The sequence below is a fragment of the Ylistrum balloti genome, unplaced genomic scaffold (genome assembly GCF_031769215.1).
Source record: "Ylistrum balloti isolate Yb309-2 unplaced genomic scaffold, AGI_CSIRO_Ybal_v1 Utg370572, whole genome shotgun sequence".
NCBI classification, from domain to species: domain Eukaryota; kingdom Metazoa; phylum Mollusca; class Bivalvia; order Pectinida; family Pectinidae; genus Ylistrum; species Ylistrum balloti.
Window position 1 is genome coordinate 702,427 of NW_026782358.1, and position 19,975 is coordinate 722,401.

The 19,975-nt window shown below is 34.7% G+C and overlaps 1 protein-coding gene across 1 annotated transcript; it reads left to right on the top strand.

The window, feature by feature from the left end:
• LOC132556491 (GTPase IMAP family member 7-like) lies at positions 1 to 13,126 on the top strand. Its single transcript, XM_060220901.1, has 5 exons — positions 1 to 41; positions 8,863 to 9,012; positions 9,750 to 9,872; positions 10,223 to 10,417; positions 10,803 to 13,126. Exons 1-5 carry the CDS (start codon positions 38 to 40, stop codon positions 11,789 to 11,791), a joined length of 1,461 nt encoding a protein of 486 aa, XP_060076884.1. The 5' UTR covers positions 1 to 37; the 3' UTR covers positions 11,792 to 13,126.
• The last annotated feature ends 6,849 nt before the right edge of the window (positions 13,127 to 19,975 follow it).

The following is a 19,975-nucleotide window of genomic DNA, read 5'->3' on the forward strand; positions in this document are numbered from 1 at the left end:
GAATGCCAGTCCTGTTGATTGAAACTCTTGAATTGAAATGGGTAAGTGTATTTTATGCATCTGCACACTACGACTAGAAACAACACAACAATGAATATGAATGAAAAAGGACACATTTACAGAGAGGATTAAATTAACAATAACATTTTTTCAGTAGTTATAATAAAAAGCTAATGTGATATTCTGTTGTAATAAACACAGTTTAATTAGCATCTCTATGATAAATTACTGCGATGATATTCCAAAAGATCATTGTCGATAAAAATCGTTCATATAATACCATATATGTGTACCACCAATAGCAACATTTGTTAGTCTTCTCTAAGAAAATTAATTATAATTGATTGAAGAGAATAACCATATTTATAGAAAATAAATGCAAACTATTTTTTAATATCAACACTACATACTGCATATTAATGAAATATATATATATAGTGGAGGATTTCCGAACAAAGTACAGATAAGTTTGAAAGGTTAAATATATACAGTTTCGGTACTGAGGACAGGGTACGTATACTAAAGGATATGAGTACGGCCAGCCAGGAATAGTGTACATAGCAGAATAAAATAAACATATGACCAAGTGACGGGTATGTTGTGTGATTATAAGGTACAAAATACAAGGTACAGGGTATGTTTAGCGGGAACACAGGGGACATGTGATAAGGTGAAGGGAACAAGGTAGTGTATAGGGTACAGGGGTCATGTGATGAGGTAAAGGTTACAGGGGACATGTGATAAGGTGAAGGGTACAAGGTAGTGTATAGGGTACGAGGAGCAAGTGATAAGGTGAAGGGTACAAGGTAGTGTATAGGGTACGAGGAGCATGTGATAAGGCGAAGGGTACGAGGTAGTGTATAGGGTACGGAGACATGTTATAAGGTGAAGGGTACAAGGGACATGTGATAAGGTGAAGGGTACAGGAAACATGTGATAAGGTGAAGGGCACAAGGTAGTTTATAGGGTACGAGGGGCATGTGATAAGGTGAAGGGTACAAGGTAGTGTATAGGGTACGAGTGTCATGTGATAAGGTGAAGGGTACAAGGTAGTGTATAGGGTACGGAGACATGTGATAAGGTGAAGGTTACAAGGTAGTGTATAGGGTACAGAGACATGTGATAAGGTGAAGGGTACAAGGTAGTGTATAGGGTACAGAGACATGTGATAAGGTGAAGGGTACAAGGTAGTGTATAGGGTACAGAGACATGTGATAAGGTGAAGGGTACAAGGTAGTGTATAGGGTACGAGGAGCATGTGATAAGATGTGGGTACAAGGTAGTGTATAGGGTACGAGGAGTATGTGATAAGGTGAAGGGTGCAAGGCAGTGTATAGGGTACGGAGACATGTGATAAGGTGAAGGGTACAAGGTAGTGTATAGGGTACGAGGGGCATGTGATAAGGTGAAGGGTACAAGGTAGTGTATAGGGTACGAGTGTCATGTGATAAGGTGAAGGGTACAAGGTAGTGTATAGGGTACGGAGACATGTGATAAGGTGAAGGTTACAAGGTAGTGTATAGGGTACAGAGACATGTGATAAGGTGAAGGGTACAAGGTAGTGTATAGGGTACAGAGACATGTGATAAGGTGAAGGGTACAAGGTAGTGTATAGGGTACAGAGACATGTGATAAGGTGAAGGGTACAAGGTAGTGTATAGGGTACAGAGACATGTGATAAGGTGAAGGGTACAAGGAAGTGAATAAGGTACGATGGACATGTGATAAGGTGAAGGGTACAAGGTAGTGTATAGGGTACAGAGACATGTGATAAGGTGAAGGGTACAAGGAAGTGAATAAGGTACAAAGATGGACATGTGATAAGGTGAAGGGTACAAGGTAGTGTATAGGGTACAGAGACATGTGATAAGGTGAAGGGTACAAGGAAGTGAATAAGGTACGATGGACATGTGATAAGGTGAAGGGTACAAGGAAGTGAATAAGGTACGATGGACATGTGATAAGGTGAAGGGTACAAGGAAGTGAATAAGGTACGATGGACATGTGATAAGGTGAAGGGTACAAGGAAGTGAATAAGGTACGATGGACATGTGATAAGGTGAAGGGTACAAGGTAGTGTATAGGGTACAGAGACATGTGATAAGGTGAAGGGTACAAGGAAGTGAATAAGGTACGATGGACATGTGATAAGGTGAAGGGTACAAGGTAGTGTATAGGGTACGGAGACATGTGATATGGTGAAGGGTACAAGGAATTGAATAAGGTACGATGGACATGTGATAAGGTGAAGGGTACAAGGTAGTGTATAGGGTACGGATGTCATGTGATAATGTGAAGGGTACAAGGTAGTGTATAGGGTACGATGGGGCGTGTCATAAGGTGAAGGGTACAAGGTAAGTGTATAGGGTACGAGGGGCATGTGATAAGGTGAAGGGTACAAGGTATTGTATAGGGTACAGGGGTCATGTGATAAGGTGAAGGGTACAAAGTAGTGTATAGGGTACGATGGACATGTGATAAGGTGAAGGGTACGAGGTAGTGTATAGGGTACGGGTGTCATGTGATAATGTGAAGGGTACAAGGTAGTGTATAGGGTACGATGGGGCGTGTCATAAGGTGAAGGGTACAAGGTAAGTGTATAGGGTACGAGGGGCATGTGATAAGGTGAAGGGTACAAGGTATTGTATAGGGTACAGGGGTCATGTGATATGGTGAAGGGTACAAGGTAGTGTATAGGGTACAGGGGACATGTGATAAGGTGAAGGGTACAAGGTAAATGTATAGGGTACAGGTGCCATGTGATAAGGTGAAGGGTACAACGTAAGAGTATAGATTACAAGGGACATGTGATAAGGTGAAGGGTATAGCGTTAGGTATGGAAACAGGGAGCTTACACCATCCGAGTACATGTTAAGTTATATATAGATAATACAACATCCGAGTACATGTAAAATAATATACAGATAATACAACAACTAGGTACATGTAAAATAATATACAGATAATACAACATCTAGGTACATGTAATACAATATACAGTGATACAACATCTAGGTACATGTAATACAATATACAGTGATACAACATCTAGGTACATGTAATACAATATACAGTGATACAACATCTAGGTACATGTAATACAATATACAGTGATACAACAACTAGGTACATGTAATACAATATACAGTGATACAACATCTAGGTACATGTAATACAATATACAGTGATACAACAACTAGGTACATGTAATACAATATACAGTGATACAACATCTAGGTACATGTAATACAATATACAGTGATACAACATCTAGGTACATGTAATACAATATACAGTGATACAACATCTAGGTACATGTAATACAATATACAGTGATACAACATCTAGGTACATGTAATACAATATACAGTGATACAACATCTAGGTACATGTAATACAATATACAGTGATACAACATCTAGGTACATGTAATACAATATACAGTGATACAACATCTAGGTACATGTAATACAATATACAGTGATACAACATCTAGGTACATGTAATACAATATACAGTGATACAACATCTAGGTACATGTAATACAATATACAGTGATACAACATCTAGGTACATGTAATACAATATACAGTGATACAACAACTAGGTACATGTAATACAATATACAGTGATACAACATCTAGGTACATGTAAAGTTATATATATATAAATTAATCAGATTTCCAAGTAAACAAAAAAGAAAATAATATAATCTGTTTCATTGCTTGACTCTTATTTCATCATTAAATTAATCATTCTGGTATTGATTCGGATAAACGTGGGATGTTTAAACCATTAAATCTGACCCGCCCACATTGACTAGTGCTTATTATGTAGATGCGAAACAAAACCGAAACTCTTTCTACTTTATCTGACCTAACCTCTTGTCTGTTTCCTTCCTTGTTAGTTGTCATGTGCATTTCACGTCAAAAATCTTACAAAAACGTTTACAATTACACAATAACACTTGAAATAGACTATCAAAAATTCTAAATTAAGATCATTTATATATATACTACAAGGATAAAGAAACGCAGGGTGAACTTTAAACCAGAAATTAAGTATGATATCGGGCTTCATTTAAAACGAAATTTTATATACTTACAGATAAATTAAAGCTTAAAAATTTCCAAAGTCTGTATTTTGCATCTGACAATTGGTCTAGAGGTACTAACGATTAAATTGAATGGACCCATAGGATTTTGAAATTGAAATTGAACTGAGTCATCAATATCTTGTGTGTCCGCCGTTTGCTGTGGTCACGGCCCTTATTCTTCTGGTCAGAATGTTCATGAGAGCGTTAATCCGTCTTATGAGGATGTTGCCCCACTCTTCAATCAGAGCTCTGATCAACTGCTCTTGAGTAGCAGGGGGTGGCTGGCGCTTTCGAACCTGTCTATCCAACTGGTCCCAAAGATGCTCGATCGGGGACAAATCAGGGCTATATGGCGGCCAATCTAGTGGTTGAATGTTGTTGTTGGCCAGAAAGACTTGGCAAATCCTTGCTACGTGGGGCCTAGCATTATCCTGCTGGAGGGTTAGATTATGCTGCTGTAAGAAAGGGATAACATGGGGTCGGAGGATCTCATCTCTATATTTAGCTGCTGTTAAATTGCCATCAATAACAACCAATTGTGATTTTAACCCGTGTGAGATTCCTCCCAACACCATTACTGAACCGCCCCCAAACCTATCCCTCTCTACAACGCAAGCGTCCGTAAAACGTTCGCCACGTCGGTAGACACGTTGACGACCGACAGAATCGAGACTCGTCCGTGAAGAAAACTTGTCTCCACTGCCTCAGTGGAAACCGTCGTGGAGCATGTGCAGCGACCCAGGCCATACGACGCTGACGTCGAGCAGGGGTAAGGTGTGGACCTACGTAGGGACGACGTGCTCTTACACCAACTTCTCGTAATCGATTCCTTACAGTTTTTGAACTTATAGGACGCCCATGATTTCCACGAACATTAAGTGCACTCTCAACGGCAGTAAGGCGCCGATTACGCACATGAGAGACGACGATATAGCTTTACGCGCGGACGTCCTGACCTAGGTCGATCGGCCAATCGCCCAGTTTCCCGAATATGTCTTACAAGACGTTCTATGGTGGAAACATTAACACCAAAGTGCCTAGCAACCTGATTTTGCAGCTGTCCTTGCATCAGCATCTGAATGGCCTGACCCCTCTGAACTTCTGTGAGTCGTGCCATTCTTAAAACGAATCAAATTCTCAATTAATTTTAGGGAAGCAGTTGGTCTGTATAAAGACTAACGAAGAGTGACTTGACCAACGCTGCATGAGACCAGAACAACACGGTGCACGAGATTCTTGTTTTTTCCTTCCTCCATTTACCAGAGCTGCGCACTGTACCGTGACTAAATTTTCGATACATGACAAGGTGTAATATGACCTAATTACTTAATCCACAAAGTTTCACTTTATTTAGAGAACGCGTTTTCAAAATATCGGAATAAATTTTACCCTGCGTTTCTTTATCCTTTCAGTATATTATTATTTTTTGATAATCAAGGACACGAAAAAGGAAACAGATGATTATGAGAGCTGTTATAATAATACTATTTAACATTTTCTCCTTTTAACTCTAAAAGCTATATTGACATATATAACTTTTGCTACACTGGTATAGGATTAGAACCCATGACCTAAGTACTGATAATGATGCAGTAATATAGTTAGACATTTCTCATTTCATTCACAGAAGATTTATGTTATTGGAGTACAATAATTTACATGTTTAACAACAGAGTCATACCCTTTGAATAAATTAGCATGCTATTATTGTGTCATTATCAACTTGTCTACAAAAATGCAGGTCTTTTAAGAGGAATATTTCGTTATATAATAGAGCAGATATTGTAAATCCAAAAACAGACTTAGGGCAGGTAAATAGGCCATATTTGTATTTCGGGGAGGATGTAAGCGAAAAATGTAAATTGTTTACCGATAAACTTATTTCTATTTTGGAAAAACACATTTCTAGAAAAAAATATAACTGTGAATAAAAATGAAAAAACCATGGATGAACGGAGATATAAGAAAAGAAATCAGACGTAGAAACAGATTTAAAAGAAATCATAAGAGTTAAATCCCCAACCACTGAAAATAACGTGCACATGACAAGGTTAATAATATGCTTAAACGCGCCAGGACACTTTTCTACACATATGTTGAGGGATTCATCAATGACAGCCAAGCTAACCCAAAAGTATACTGGAAGTTGTTGCGCATGCTCTGAAAAGGAAACCCTTCTACTGGTATACATCCACTACTTAGCCCTATTTATAACAATCTAACCACAGACGACTTTGTAAAATCTAACATTATATATAACTTCATTCAATCTGTTCCTGACCTAAATAACAAAACGGTAATATATTATAAACAACTAAACAGACAAATGCCTCTCTGAAGTTGTAATAATTGAACAAGAGGTTAAAGATAAAAATAAATAAAGCCGCTGGTTCTGATGGCATTAGTCATAAAATGTTGATAATTCTATTCAGTGAAATATCGATACCTCTGACACTTCTATTCAATGAATCCCCTCTGCATTTCCTGATCCATGGAAACTAGCCCATGTAACACCTATTTTCAAAAAGTGGAACCCGAATTAGCAAATAATAACATACTTTTTTCCTTAGTGAGTTGCATTGGCAAACGTATTGAACGAATAATTCATAAACATATTTACCTTTTCTTCTTCGAAAACAAACTTCTATATAATTTACAGTCTAGCTTTCTACCTAACCACTCTGCAACTTACCAAATTATTGAATTATATAATAGCATACTAAGAACACTAGAGGATCGTAAATATAAATCTCTTGTTTTCTGGGACTTTTCCAAAGCTTCCGATCGTGTCTTGCATAAAGGTTTGATAACTAAGTTAGAAAAATACAGAATAAAAGGGAAATTTTTAAATTGGATTAAAAACTACTTAAGTAGTGGACATCAGTCGTACTTTAAAATATAACATCTTCTGAAGTTCCTCAAGGCTCAGTTTTAGGACCATTTCTTTTTCTTGTGTGTATAAACGATGTTCCTAATTCACTTCTATCAATTACCAGACGTTTTGCTGACGACACCGCACTGGCGCACTCTTCTAAAAACTTACATAATAAATCAAGTAATTAACTATGACACAGAACAACTTCCCCTTTGTTCGCTGAAATAACTCATGAACTTTAATCCAAATAAAACTGAAATACTTCTGATTTCTAACACAATTGTATCTTCTAACCCTCAATTTCTTTTCGATGATATACCTATTCCTATTGTTACAAATCACGAACATTTAGGAGCGTTTATCTTGACACATGGAACTCTCACATGTAACACAGAGTATATCGCAACGTGTTTTCATTAGGCCATGGTTTGAATATGCCTGCGAAGTATGGGACAATTGTAACATTAAAAAATTCGTAAATTAGAGACCATGCAGTATGAACCAGGCAGAATAATAATTGGTTTAACTATTTTAACAAAAAAAGAATCTATTTACATAGAACTCGGATGGTCATCACTAGGCGTAAGAACAGAAAATTAGCATTGTTTTATAATCTTTACCATGACAATGCTCTTCAACATCTGAAATATCTTCTACCACCTATTGTAACAGACTTTAGTAATTACAACCTTAGAAACATGAACAACTTTCAAAACCCACACTACAAACTGCAAATTACAAAATCGCCTTTTATACCTAGTACTTCAGACTGCTGGAATAATTTACCACGAGAAATTAAAACATCAGAACCCATCAGACAATTCAAAACTCTTCTATTCCAGACTCTATCCCTCCAAATAGTAAGTGCTTTCTTGAATACGGTTTTTAAAAATAGATATTATACATTATTAATTAGGAAATCGCAGTAGCCCTTTATATTATGGCCTTTCTTTGGTCCATCTTTGAGACAATTCTATTTGCAACTGCGCACACGAACGAGAAGACTCGTCCCATTTCTTACTACACTGCAGAAACTTTGTCCATATCCGTATCGTAATGTTTCAATCTTTCAACTGGTGTAACGAAATTACTGTATCTTGATCATGATTGCAACTCAAACATTCAACTTTGTAGGTCTGTACGACAGTTCACTCTTAGTTCTAACAGGTTTAATACATAGCATAAACAACAGACATGTCGAATGACCAGGACACGTAGTTCGGCTACTTCTCTCTTACTATTCCCCTAATTTCTCCCTTTTTTCCATCCCTCATTCCCTTCGCACACTAACGATCCTTGTGAACTTCATTTCATTTTTATAATTCATTTTATAATAGATAATAATACCATTGATTGTACATTCACTAACGAACGCATGTGTGCTTTTTCCCAATCTGATCGGCTAAGTACCGAAGTAAAGAATTCTTTGAAAGGATATGGAATGATATAGGAAAAAGGCAATCGGGGCACGGGAAGTGATGTGACATTAGAAAAGTAGTAGGCAATGAGTGTGGATTAGGTGTATTATTTACGCCAATAGGACTGGGAAAATGTCATGTGCGCTCTGAGTAAAACCTATCGATGCGAATTCTATGTAAATCAGATGTTGATGTCAGGCTCCCTATGCTCATTCCTTTCAATAGGATCCCTACCTCTTAATTTAAAGCGTCCATGTATCTATATAAGTATCTACCTAACGAATGGCTATTGCATGTCACCATTGTATTTGTATATATTTATTTGTTATGGAAAGGGTGTAAGTAAGTTGCAATAACGTTTGTCCAATCCTGTTGTCTTTTGTTGCAATAAAATTGATTTAAACTAAACTGCAATGGTAGATACACGAAGTATAGCGCCGCTGAGCTGATTTTTTTATAATTTGGTCCATTAGCAGAGAGTGCGCCTACCTGGGTCTGTCAAAAATGCAGCTTTGAGAACAGGTCTTCTGTATCATGCTGTGAAATATGTGCCACTGACGCTGATCTAGAACAGGATGAGACCATTATATCAGATGACTCCAAAGAAGATTCCGCATTCTCCGGTTAGTAGTGTCCCATCATTTGGAATGAATATATATGTATCTCGAAAAATACCGAGAATTATCTTTTTTGATTCAGTAATTCTTCAAAAAAGTTTCAAGAAATTGTACAGCAGGAAACATAGTTTGTCCTTTCTAGAAATCGGTTTTCTTCAAATTCACCATTTAGAACGAGGCTTTCAAAACGGAATAATTATTATTAAAGTTGCAATGTTTTTACCTTGAATAAGAAAGAGTTGCAATACATTTTTAATCCTTTGAGCTCATTTGTGCCTATTCACTTTCTTTTGATTAGATTAATAAAAAGAATATAGGTAATGTTAAAGGGAAACAATTTAGTAAAAGCAAAACACAAAGAATGGAAAGTTTCCATGAATATTTGAGAATTTATTGCAGACTGATTGCCCTAGTTCTGGGTTTTAAATATGATTCTAATAACATGTAGGTATTTTCCTTGATGTTATCAGGGCAAATTGTGATAGAAAGATTCCACGATAAACTTTATTAATTTCTCGGGGAGGTATCCTTGCTGAAGAACAGAGAGTAACGAATTCAATTGCATCCACTTCACGATCTATTGATGTCACTTTTGCTGCTGCTATTGCTGGTTCTCTAGTTGATCTGCATCATGCATTAAACATAAGGAAGATAAATAATGATAATTAACACTTACATTATATAACCACATACTTTCTTTTATGTCTTGATCAATATATTTGTGATTACCTTATTCTCTCCAGTTTGGAGGTGTCAGAAATGCACCTATGACAACACTGTTACCATCAATGAATGCGAGATGTGTTTGGTGCCAAAAAACGAAAAACTCCAGTACTCGCAAACAGAGGACAAGAAGGAGGCTCTAGGTAATTTAGAATAAGATCCCTTACCTGTTTCAATATTTAAATCAACAGTATAATCATGAAGATAAGATATACGCCGGGATATATCATGTAGTGGATGTTTCTCTTTCTTCTCTATTCTGAATAGCTTCGCTGTCAGGTCTTTTTCCAAGTCAACAGCAGAAAGATTTTTTCAATATGTGTGTATTCCACTAAGGCTTATTCTTTGATTCAAATAAATAAATTTGGATGTACTGGTGGTAGTTTAATACAGTAGTTTTGAATATAACAACCCTCCCCCTCTTCCACCTCCTCAAAAGTATTAATGAAACATCCTCATTGCTTTTTGTTAAGATTATTCGTCTTTTCCACAGAACGCGAAACCAGGATCATCTTGATTGGTCGAACAGGCTCTGGGAAAAGTTCTACCGGAAACAGCATCTTGGGGAAACATGCATTTGAGTCCCAAGCTTCTTGTAGGTCTGTAACAACTCATTGTCGGCGTGGGAAAAACCGGCGTTTCAACAAGCTCATCCAGATAGTGGACACACCAGGGTTATTTGATACGGGTTTGTTTTCACTAGCTCTGTCTCTTTTTCAATTATTTTGGGCCTTTTTCCTTTCTAAGGCAACAAGTTAATACGCATATTGTTTTTAAAGCTGGAAAAATGACTAAACAATCAAGTCCTATTTAATTCTCTCTCATTCTAATACCCTTGTATTTGCGATTATTTGATGGGTTGATGACTGTGTAATGATATTACATTCTATCAAATCAATAGACTTAACTTACACATGGAAAACAATTATACGAATTATACTTTGTTCTCTCATTCCGGACGATTTTGGTGGATATACATTATATTACTAATAAAAAAGAAAGAAAAAAGCAAAGATACATATGATAATAGCTATGTTAAGGAAATTATAAGATAATTATTTTGTTTCTGACAGGAATGGATAACGACACCGTCACAGAAGAAATACTGAAGTGTGTTGGAATAACTTCCCCTGGACCTCATGCCATCCTTCTGGTGGTTGGGATCAACCGCTTCACAGATGAAGAACACGAAACAGTCAAACTTCTTCAGAAAGCATTCGGAATGAACATGATGAAGTACCTCATCGTTGTCTTTACCAGGAAAGATGATCTGATAAGAGATGGGAGAGACCTTGATGACTTAGTGAGGACGGCACCCCAAGCTTTACAAATGGTTCTACAAAACTGTCAGAATCGCTGCCTTGTTTTTAATAATCGTGCGGACGAGGCAGAGAATGAACAACAGGTTTTAGAACTCTTCCGTGTTATTGACGAAATGGTCGCTAAAAATAACGGAGCTTACTATACAAGTGATATATTTGAAAAGGCAGAGGAAGCCATCAATGAAAGGGAAATGGAGATCGTGACTGACCACAAAGCCACTGCACAGAAAAGGATGGATATTATAAGGCGTCAGTTATCAGTAGAATACCGTGACCAGATGGATAAGTCAAGAAGATACGAGAAGCGCTATGAGAGAGAGTTACAAGAGATAAGACAACAAAGGTTGAAATTATCAAAGCCACTACAGTGGACAGAGCATGGTTCCAATGAGGACGACGAAGCTAATCAAGATAGCGATGAAATTCTTCGCTCAAAGATTGCAGCTCTAGAACAGAAAATTCAGGTTGTTCACAAGCAACAGAAAGTGATTAAGGAATCAACTCAGATGACGCTGCGAGAGAGAGAAAAGGAGGTCATGGATATTCTGAAGGAAATATCAGCTCCTGAAGTTGTACGAGAGGATGTCCGGGGCGAAGTACAACAAGGAAACCCTACATTATTAAAGAAGATGTGGGTGAGCATAAGAGACATTGGTGATAAGATAGCTTCTGGTTTCATATCTATCTTTGAATTCATCAAGAAAAAGGTCACTGGCAGTTCTTTAAAATCTAACGCTTAGGACTGATGAACAAACTGAAAACATCAGAATTTCGGAATTGTGTCCAATATATTGAAGCTCGTTTAAGGAAGATGCCGATACTGCAAACGTAAGCGTACCAAACTTTAAAGGGAAGAGGTAGTTTGCAAAAGAACTGGATGGGAGAGCGAATAAGTTATAATGCTTTCCTTGTGAGGTCAATGTTATCGCAACATCAATTTTGATCCATGGTTTTATCGAAATGGTGTGTTTGACTTTGGCCAACCTGTCACCAAACCTTGTTTTGATATTGCTCTTTAGTTTTTTTCAGAATGTTTGCATGTATTAATATTTAAATATGATATCTAGTTTCCTATTTACACGAGTATCTTTACTCCAACACTTTACTTCATATTGTTAAATGATAAGTGAAAAGTGAATGGTGATATTTTCGTTATCTTAAACCAAAATCATTCCAGTTTCTGCACGAAGTTATTTTGATAATGAGTACTTGATGTGATAAGTAGTTTAAGTAACATATATGTGGTTTCCGTGTTGTTCAGATTATACAAATATGTCCTATTCTTTCGTATGCACACGTGTTTGATATTCAACTCTTAAATCACAAAAAAATACAAAGGACGTCACATACTGGCAGATTATCTCAATGCAATGGATATGAATCAAGGGCGACTTGTAACAGTAATAGGAAAAATCGAAACTGAAAAATAACCACGTGATGAATAGAATCTTAAATTCGTTTCGATTTCAAAAAAAAAAAAGTTAAAAATATATTTTTTCCTTTACATTTCAATTGAAATGGTTGCTTATTTAAGGTAAATAGTGTTTATAAACGTTTATAGGTCTTAAACTTAATATTCTATGTATCGTTCCAAATATTTACTTGTGTTCCAAATTATTATCTTGATTATTATCTACACTGTATATATATCATAATAAGTGTCAAATAACTTTCATCCGAATGTGTATAACTATATTCCTATGAAAAAAAGTGTAAATGCTAGACCTTAATTTGGTAAATTTTATTCATGCACCTATAAAGAGTAACCATTAATGAATATCTGATGAACTAAGTGATTTTGTTGGTATAATGCAATGTCTATTTTTATATATAATCAATATATTTTGTCACTTTGATATGTTTCTCAGCAAAATTTCAGATTAGAACTTTGTATGGACCGAGTTGACCGCTCGACTAAACTACCAGTAACAGAAATTATAATTAAACTGCAAGAACAACACTAATTGACAATCAATATTGTTTACAAGACCGAAATCCTTAAATTAAATTTTGAGTTTTATATTGGAACTTATTGTCAGTCATCTTCAATTTAAAAAATAAAAAAGTGATTTAAAGATGTGAATGTGTCATAGTTTTGAGGGTACATCTATACTATTTTTTCACGCCTTGCGTCTAATTTTGATTTATGAATTCGTATTTTATAAAAAAAATCACTATGTGGAGCATGTATGGTCTCAAACAAAAAAATATACACTGTTGTAATAGCAAATATTGTCCAAACAACAATAAGAAATTGCCTATGTCAGCAAAATTAAAATCTTGAAAAAATATAAAAAAAAAATAAAAGATTTGAGTTAAGTACGAGGAAAGTTAGATATTAAGTTCCACAAATATTAGCATCTTCTGCTTCATTGACAAACCCACCATGGGAATTTTGGTCAAACCAAGATATGTCATACTCTCCATATGAAAACCAGGTGAATGAAAAAAAAAGAAATAACAAGGTTTACCTTTTAATGATCCTCAAACATGTTTCTTCTTATCGCAAAAACAACTAAAACATTATCTGTTGGGGCCATACAAGTATATTGTACATCCTTCATTATGCAGTTCCTTTGAGCCAATATAAATGCAGTGTTTCAAAACCAAAGAACCCATAATTAAAGTGTAGTCGCCTGAAATTTTGTGGTTCGAATCGGCATGATTCATACATTTCTGGTTATATAACGATGTGAACAGCATCCGAAAAACGTTCTGCACCGGTTGAAATTTTTAGATATACTTTGCATTTTTCATCGCATCGCTTTGGAAAGTGTTAAGCAATAATATTACCATCATGTCAACAATTATAATTCAAGCTCAAATTCAATCAAATCGGGATAAAATATTAACAAAAGAAACATTTGAATGGAGATTCATGAAAAAAAATTACCAGGAGAATAAGGCCTGATGTTCCGGAAGTGTGAGCGTCATGGTCAATTCAAGTAAGTAATGTTACGTGCTCAAACAAGAAACAGACATCAAATACGTCCAGCTTCATATCGCACAATATTTGACAATGAGATCACTTTGTCAACTGTAAAATCTAATTTTCATCAACCTGTATCTTTTGAAACCTTGTTTGTTGTTTCGCGCAAGTTGAAACGTTTTGTTGACCGCAACTATGATCGGCTGTCATGACAACGATCCGGACAGTATCTGTATTGCTAACGAACAAAAATCCCAGCATCTAAATATAACCAAATATAACACATTATTTCATGTAGATGGTATCTATATATGACATCTATAAGTAAATTTCGGTCTGAGAGTTTGTATATCGACAATTATTTAATACTTTTGACGTCACCATTAGTCAAATGATATATAAAACACTGAAGAGTTCCATTACTGACAGATGGGCATTTACTCTGTAAATCACCCCAGAACACCGTATTATAAAAAAAAAATATTCATAAGAAAACACGTAACATTGGTTTTGGATTGGATTGTTATCATTCTGTCTTTTTGTTTTATTTTTTTAATGGAATTGTTCTGTCGATATATAGCCGTATTGAACATAACCGGGACATATTTATACTGAATCTGTAAAATAAAAAAATAAACAATCACGAGATTTTCATTTGTTTTTCAAATTACGCTTAATTTGTGTATCATATTTCTTTTATCAAAAAACACCAGTATACATAGTACTTTTAATTCATGGATCTTCCTTATAAGTATTTCAGATCCATCTTTCATAATAGGGTCAGCCTCTGCTCTGAGACATGGCTCTGTGTTTTCTATCCGCCATCATGCTCCATGTCAAAGTGAAGAATGTTGGTCAAAGCGGATACCTGCAAAACGTTTCATACGATGGATAAAAAAATCGATAAGGTTGGGAGTTCGGGTATTTCATTGTTAAAATAAGTTATGGGTTAAATTTCACTATAACATCAAAATTTTACAAATATAAAACTATATTTACAACAACGAAACATAATGACAATGTCAAGTACACACAATATCACACAAAATCATTTTTCATGAAAGATATTCGTTATGCTTGATTTCATATTCATATTATTGAATTTGCAGGTAAATATTCGAATTCAAAATTACATTTTTCAATAGCAATGACGCTTCACAAAATATTGTTCAACATTTATTTAAAAAATCTAAAACTAGGAACTGTAACGTTAAAATAGTGACTCATTTTCCAAACAGCGATCACCTTAACCCTTCTACGGTGTATATCGTTATCTGTCAGTGTTATACATACTTTACTAAGTGTGAACAACTACACACTATAATGATAAAAGGGACGACAACATGAGAACAGCAAGTGTACTTTTGGTATTGTGCACGCCGTTAATTCTGATTGGAACTTGCAAAGGTACGAGTTTACCTTATTCTTCAAACTTTTTATTACTCCAATGTATATGTACTTTTGTTTCGGTATACTTGAAGAGTTCGAATATTTGAAATAACTTAAATACTTTTACTTGAATACACAGGTAATACATAACGAGAAGGTTACACTTTTTTCTTGTTCATAACAATAATATTTTGCGATATTGTTCAACATTTCTTTGCATTTTAGTACGTATACATAATAGATTTGCATTATAAGATGATTAATTGAAAAGGCATGAAGATTGCCTATGGAATTCTGGTTTAACTCTGTTACTTAATAACTATAAGTTTATCTGTTATATGCTAAAATATCTTTAAACTTGCCATGTCAATTACTACACTTTATCATTTGTAAAAGACAAGATTGTATAGTGTGATATTCTTCACAGAATTATTTTCTTTACTGTGATATTAAGACACGTGAATACCATGATATAATCAAACACATCTAAATACGTTGCTATGACATTTCAACACACAGGGGAATATTAAGGAATGGTATTTAAACACATATAAATATGCTGCTATGACCAAACACATAAATGAATGCTTTGCTATGATATTCATCCATATATATATACTGTTTTAATGATTATCAGCTAACATATACTTTTAATGATATTCAGCAACATATACTTTTAATGAAATTCAGCCACACATACTTTTTAATGATATTCAGCCAAACATACTTTTTAATGATATTGAGCCACACATACCTTTTAATGATATTCAGCCACACATACCTTTTAATGATATTCAGTCACATATACTTTTTAATGATATTCAGACACATATACTTTTTAATGATATTCAGCCAAACATACTTTTCAATTACTTTCAGCCACAAATACTTTTAATAATATTCAGTCACATATACTTTTTAATGATATTCAGCCACAAATACTTTTAATGATATTCAGCCAAACATACTTTTTAATGATATTCAGTCACACATACTTTTTAATGATGTTCAGCCACACATGCTTTAAATGATATTCAGTCACATATGAATTATTTATGATAATCAAATACTTATGGCAATCTTACGGTAATATTTAAACCCATATGAATACATATAGATATTCAAACACATATGAATATTTTACAATGATATTTATAGATATATGAATACTTTACTATGATATATTATCACACATAAACACTTTGCTTTGATATTCCTATGATCTTTTTAAAATGATTTTATTCATAAATTTATTGATAAATTTTCGTATATAAATATAGAATTATCATAATTTTGACAGTGAATTCTGCAAGTTAATATCTTTTACGAAGTTAGTTTAATGCAATTGTCATGGAAACTAATAAGAAACACTAGCAAAGAAAAGATGATCTTGTGATATGTAATGATCAAGTGTGATGGGAATAGTTGTACTAGAACTTTATTGCTGATGTATGTGAACGTTTCAGCACAAATAAATATTAATGATACTTTCTTTTCGTCAATAAATGCAATTTTGTATTTCTTGATAAGAGAAAGAGTAGGTGCAAGGTATGTCAATGTTTATGTATAAATGACAAACAAATATTTACATATATTGGTATAAAGTGTTGACTTTTACTACGTTACCTAAACATTAGGTTCTTGCTAAAGATCTACTGTTTTACCAAGTTTTGCAGCATAATGCATTATATATTTTCCCCGTCTAATCCCTGACGATATCTTTTTAAGTGTAATATTGGGCAAATTATTTCGTACTTCATTGATGTCAAGTTTCTAGTGTCTTTTCCCAAGAAATACCAGTAAAATTTTGTTTTTGTTTTGTTTTGTTTTTTTTAACTTTTATTTGATACAAATACGGTATAACTAGATTAATTCTTTTATGTTTCTGACATAAATTTCAACATGGAGCTGCAGGAATGACATGTTCAAATATACACCGTCAATTTTTATTTGAAATGAATCAACACGGACACTTTTCACGACTGTACCCCACCTCGTGTGAAAACCTGTTGTGTCCATAGATACGTTTTATCTGTTACGAACATACTCGCTAGCACTGACAGTGTCAATCGTGAAATAAACACACTGTATGATAAGATCAAGCACCTGTCAATTAACTGGACAGGAACACCGCGTATTAAAACATTCTTTCCTGTACACTAGAAGTGCAAACACATACCTAGGGATTTTGTAACCCGCTTGGATTTTTAAATATTGATGCAGGGTATTTTCTTTAAAATGAATACCATCGCTGACATGTGAAATTGTCCTTCAAATTGTTTAGTCAATATCTGGTCTAATGAATATCCGGATAAACGAAACATGATTGAAATTCTTGGCACAAATGAACAAATCTTGTTTATAAATATTGAGTGAGTAGAGTTTAAAACGTTGATACAACACTCTTGAAAGGGGCCATTGACAGTTCGGTCTCATAATGTCATCTTGCTTTGAATTGTCACAAAATCAAGAGGGATGAGGAAGCTACAGAGAGTGAGAATTACATGGGAAAATGCATAATTATCAATTATCGTTTGAGGATGTTAAGTATGCAAAAGATTGACTCCCCAATCATTTTGATATTCAAGGTTGCTTCCAAAAACGCTTGTATAAATCAAGAGTTTCTGACAATATATAACTGAAGATGAAATATGAAATGCTTATTGTGACTAACCCCACCCTTCAGATGGTAGTATTTTGGCACGTGCGATCTGGATTCTAAGTCGTACTGTTGTAGGGATAGTATGACAACATTGTTATCCTTCCTAAATCCCAGAAATGGCACGAAGTGACTGTTACCTTTAGATGAGTAAATACCACTGAGTATAAACAGATGATGTTGATAATGATGATAATATTGATGAACTCGAGGTTTTAACGGAGGTATGGATTTAGTGACAAACTGGTAACATTGAAGACATTAAAGGAATGAAAAGGACAGGTGGTAATACGATGATACGTGATAGTATAATATATTGCCTAATGTAGCATTATGTATCCTGTGTCTGTAGAGACAGATATGTAAAACGGCACTCAAAAATGTAACTTCACTTTTTTCAATCCTTTCTCTTTTTTTTCTTAAATGAATAATGATGTTCTTGTTCAATGTAGATCTTATAACCCGTGTGTATTGAGAAATGACTATTTATGGTAATAGAAAACGAGAAGTGTATATTTTTCGTTATTAACGTATAACACTGTTTATATTTAGGCGTTCCCTCGTTCTCCTCGCCATCCACTTCCGGAAGTAGTCGGGTGTCTATCAATGAGGACGTTGGGATAGGATCGTCGGTGTACCATGTCAGTGCTTATGACTCCGGATATTATGTGATGTACAGCATCAGTTCGGGGTCCGGGTTCAGACTCTCGGGACAGACTATATACACATCGCAAAGATTCGACTATGAGTTGAAAAGATCTTATTCTCTACAAATTAGGTAACACTGCTTTCTCCTATTTCGCCTATTGTTTGATTAAGTAATTTACCCATATCCTATGGAGGCCCCATCCTTTCACCATTATCCGCTCGATTTTCCAGAAACTTTTACATAATGATAATGTTACCATGTATTTCTGATAATCTAAACATCACAATGAGTTGTTAATATTTTGGTGAAAAATTTGTCCAAATTTGATTTTGTCTTTGTTCTGTTTGTTGAGAATCACAAAAAAACAAAACAAAAACAAAAACAAAAAACAAAAACAAAAACAATACTGAAGAAAGAAATCAATATCTACCTTTCCAATGTTTTATAAATGAACAAAATATACAAAATACCATCAACAAAGTGGGTTGTATTTGTATTCAGAGGACAGATTTCAATATTTACACTTAAATACTCGCATGACACTTAGCTGTGAACACCTGTAGTAAAAAATTGAAACAAATTATGATTTTTGTCCTAAAATTGTAAATTTCTCTATAGAATCACTCCTTTGGTAGGTTGCCTACATTGCAATAATCAGGAATTATTTAGCGGAATGTGTTATTAGATGACAGATACAATGTATATGTGTACAGTCATAACTTATATACATATGTATTTATTGGCATTAATAATTTAAAAATAGGTCCAATGTGTCTGTACCACCCACCTGGTTTCAAATATACAACCACCAAATAATTAGTGATGTCCTGTCTAATCATATAAAATGATGTTGCCATTGTCACAATACACTGACCATATATATCTTTGCTGTGCTCGGCAGTGACGGAAAAAAAGTTGTGTGTTATCACGCCTGGTAATTCAGAAGAATTACTTTCTGAATTAAATTTAAAATATCGTTCAAAAATGTGAATTATTTTTTAATTAATTGTTATTATTTGTTGAAATGAAGAAATTTATTTACGAAAATTAATAAAACCACTTTCATATCCATTGAAGTTTGGAACTATGTATCTGCGCGGAGCAATTATTTTGGTGTACGTCATCAGGCAAAATTCAGCATAACGTTAACGTCAGGTCAACAAAGATAGAACAACGAAAATGTTGAAGTTTTGATGGTCTGATTTTCAATTAATGTTGCAGGATAAAAAGAATACACGGTCAGTGTCTAAAAACACTCGCTGCATTTTGACTTGTCTTTCTTTACCTTCGCCAAAATA

Excerpts from the sequence above, each read along its gene's own strand:
- LOC132556491 (XM_060220901.1), top strand. Across the intron at positions 9,873-10,222 it reads GGACAAGAAGGAGGCTCTAG|AACGCGAAACCAGGATCATC; the intron begins GTAATTTAGAAT and ends TCTTTTCCACAG. Across the intron at positions 10,418-10,802 it reads ACCAGGGTTATTTGATACGG|GAATGGATAACGACACCGTC; the intron begins GTTTGTTTTCAC and ends TGTTTCTGACAG.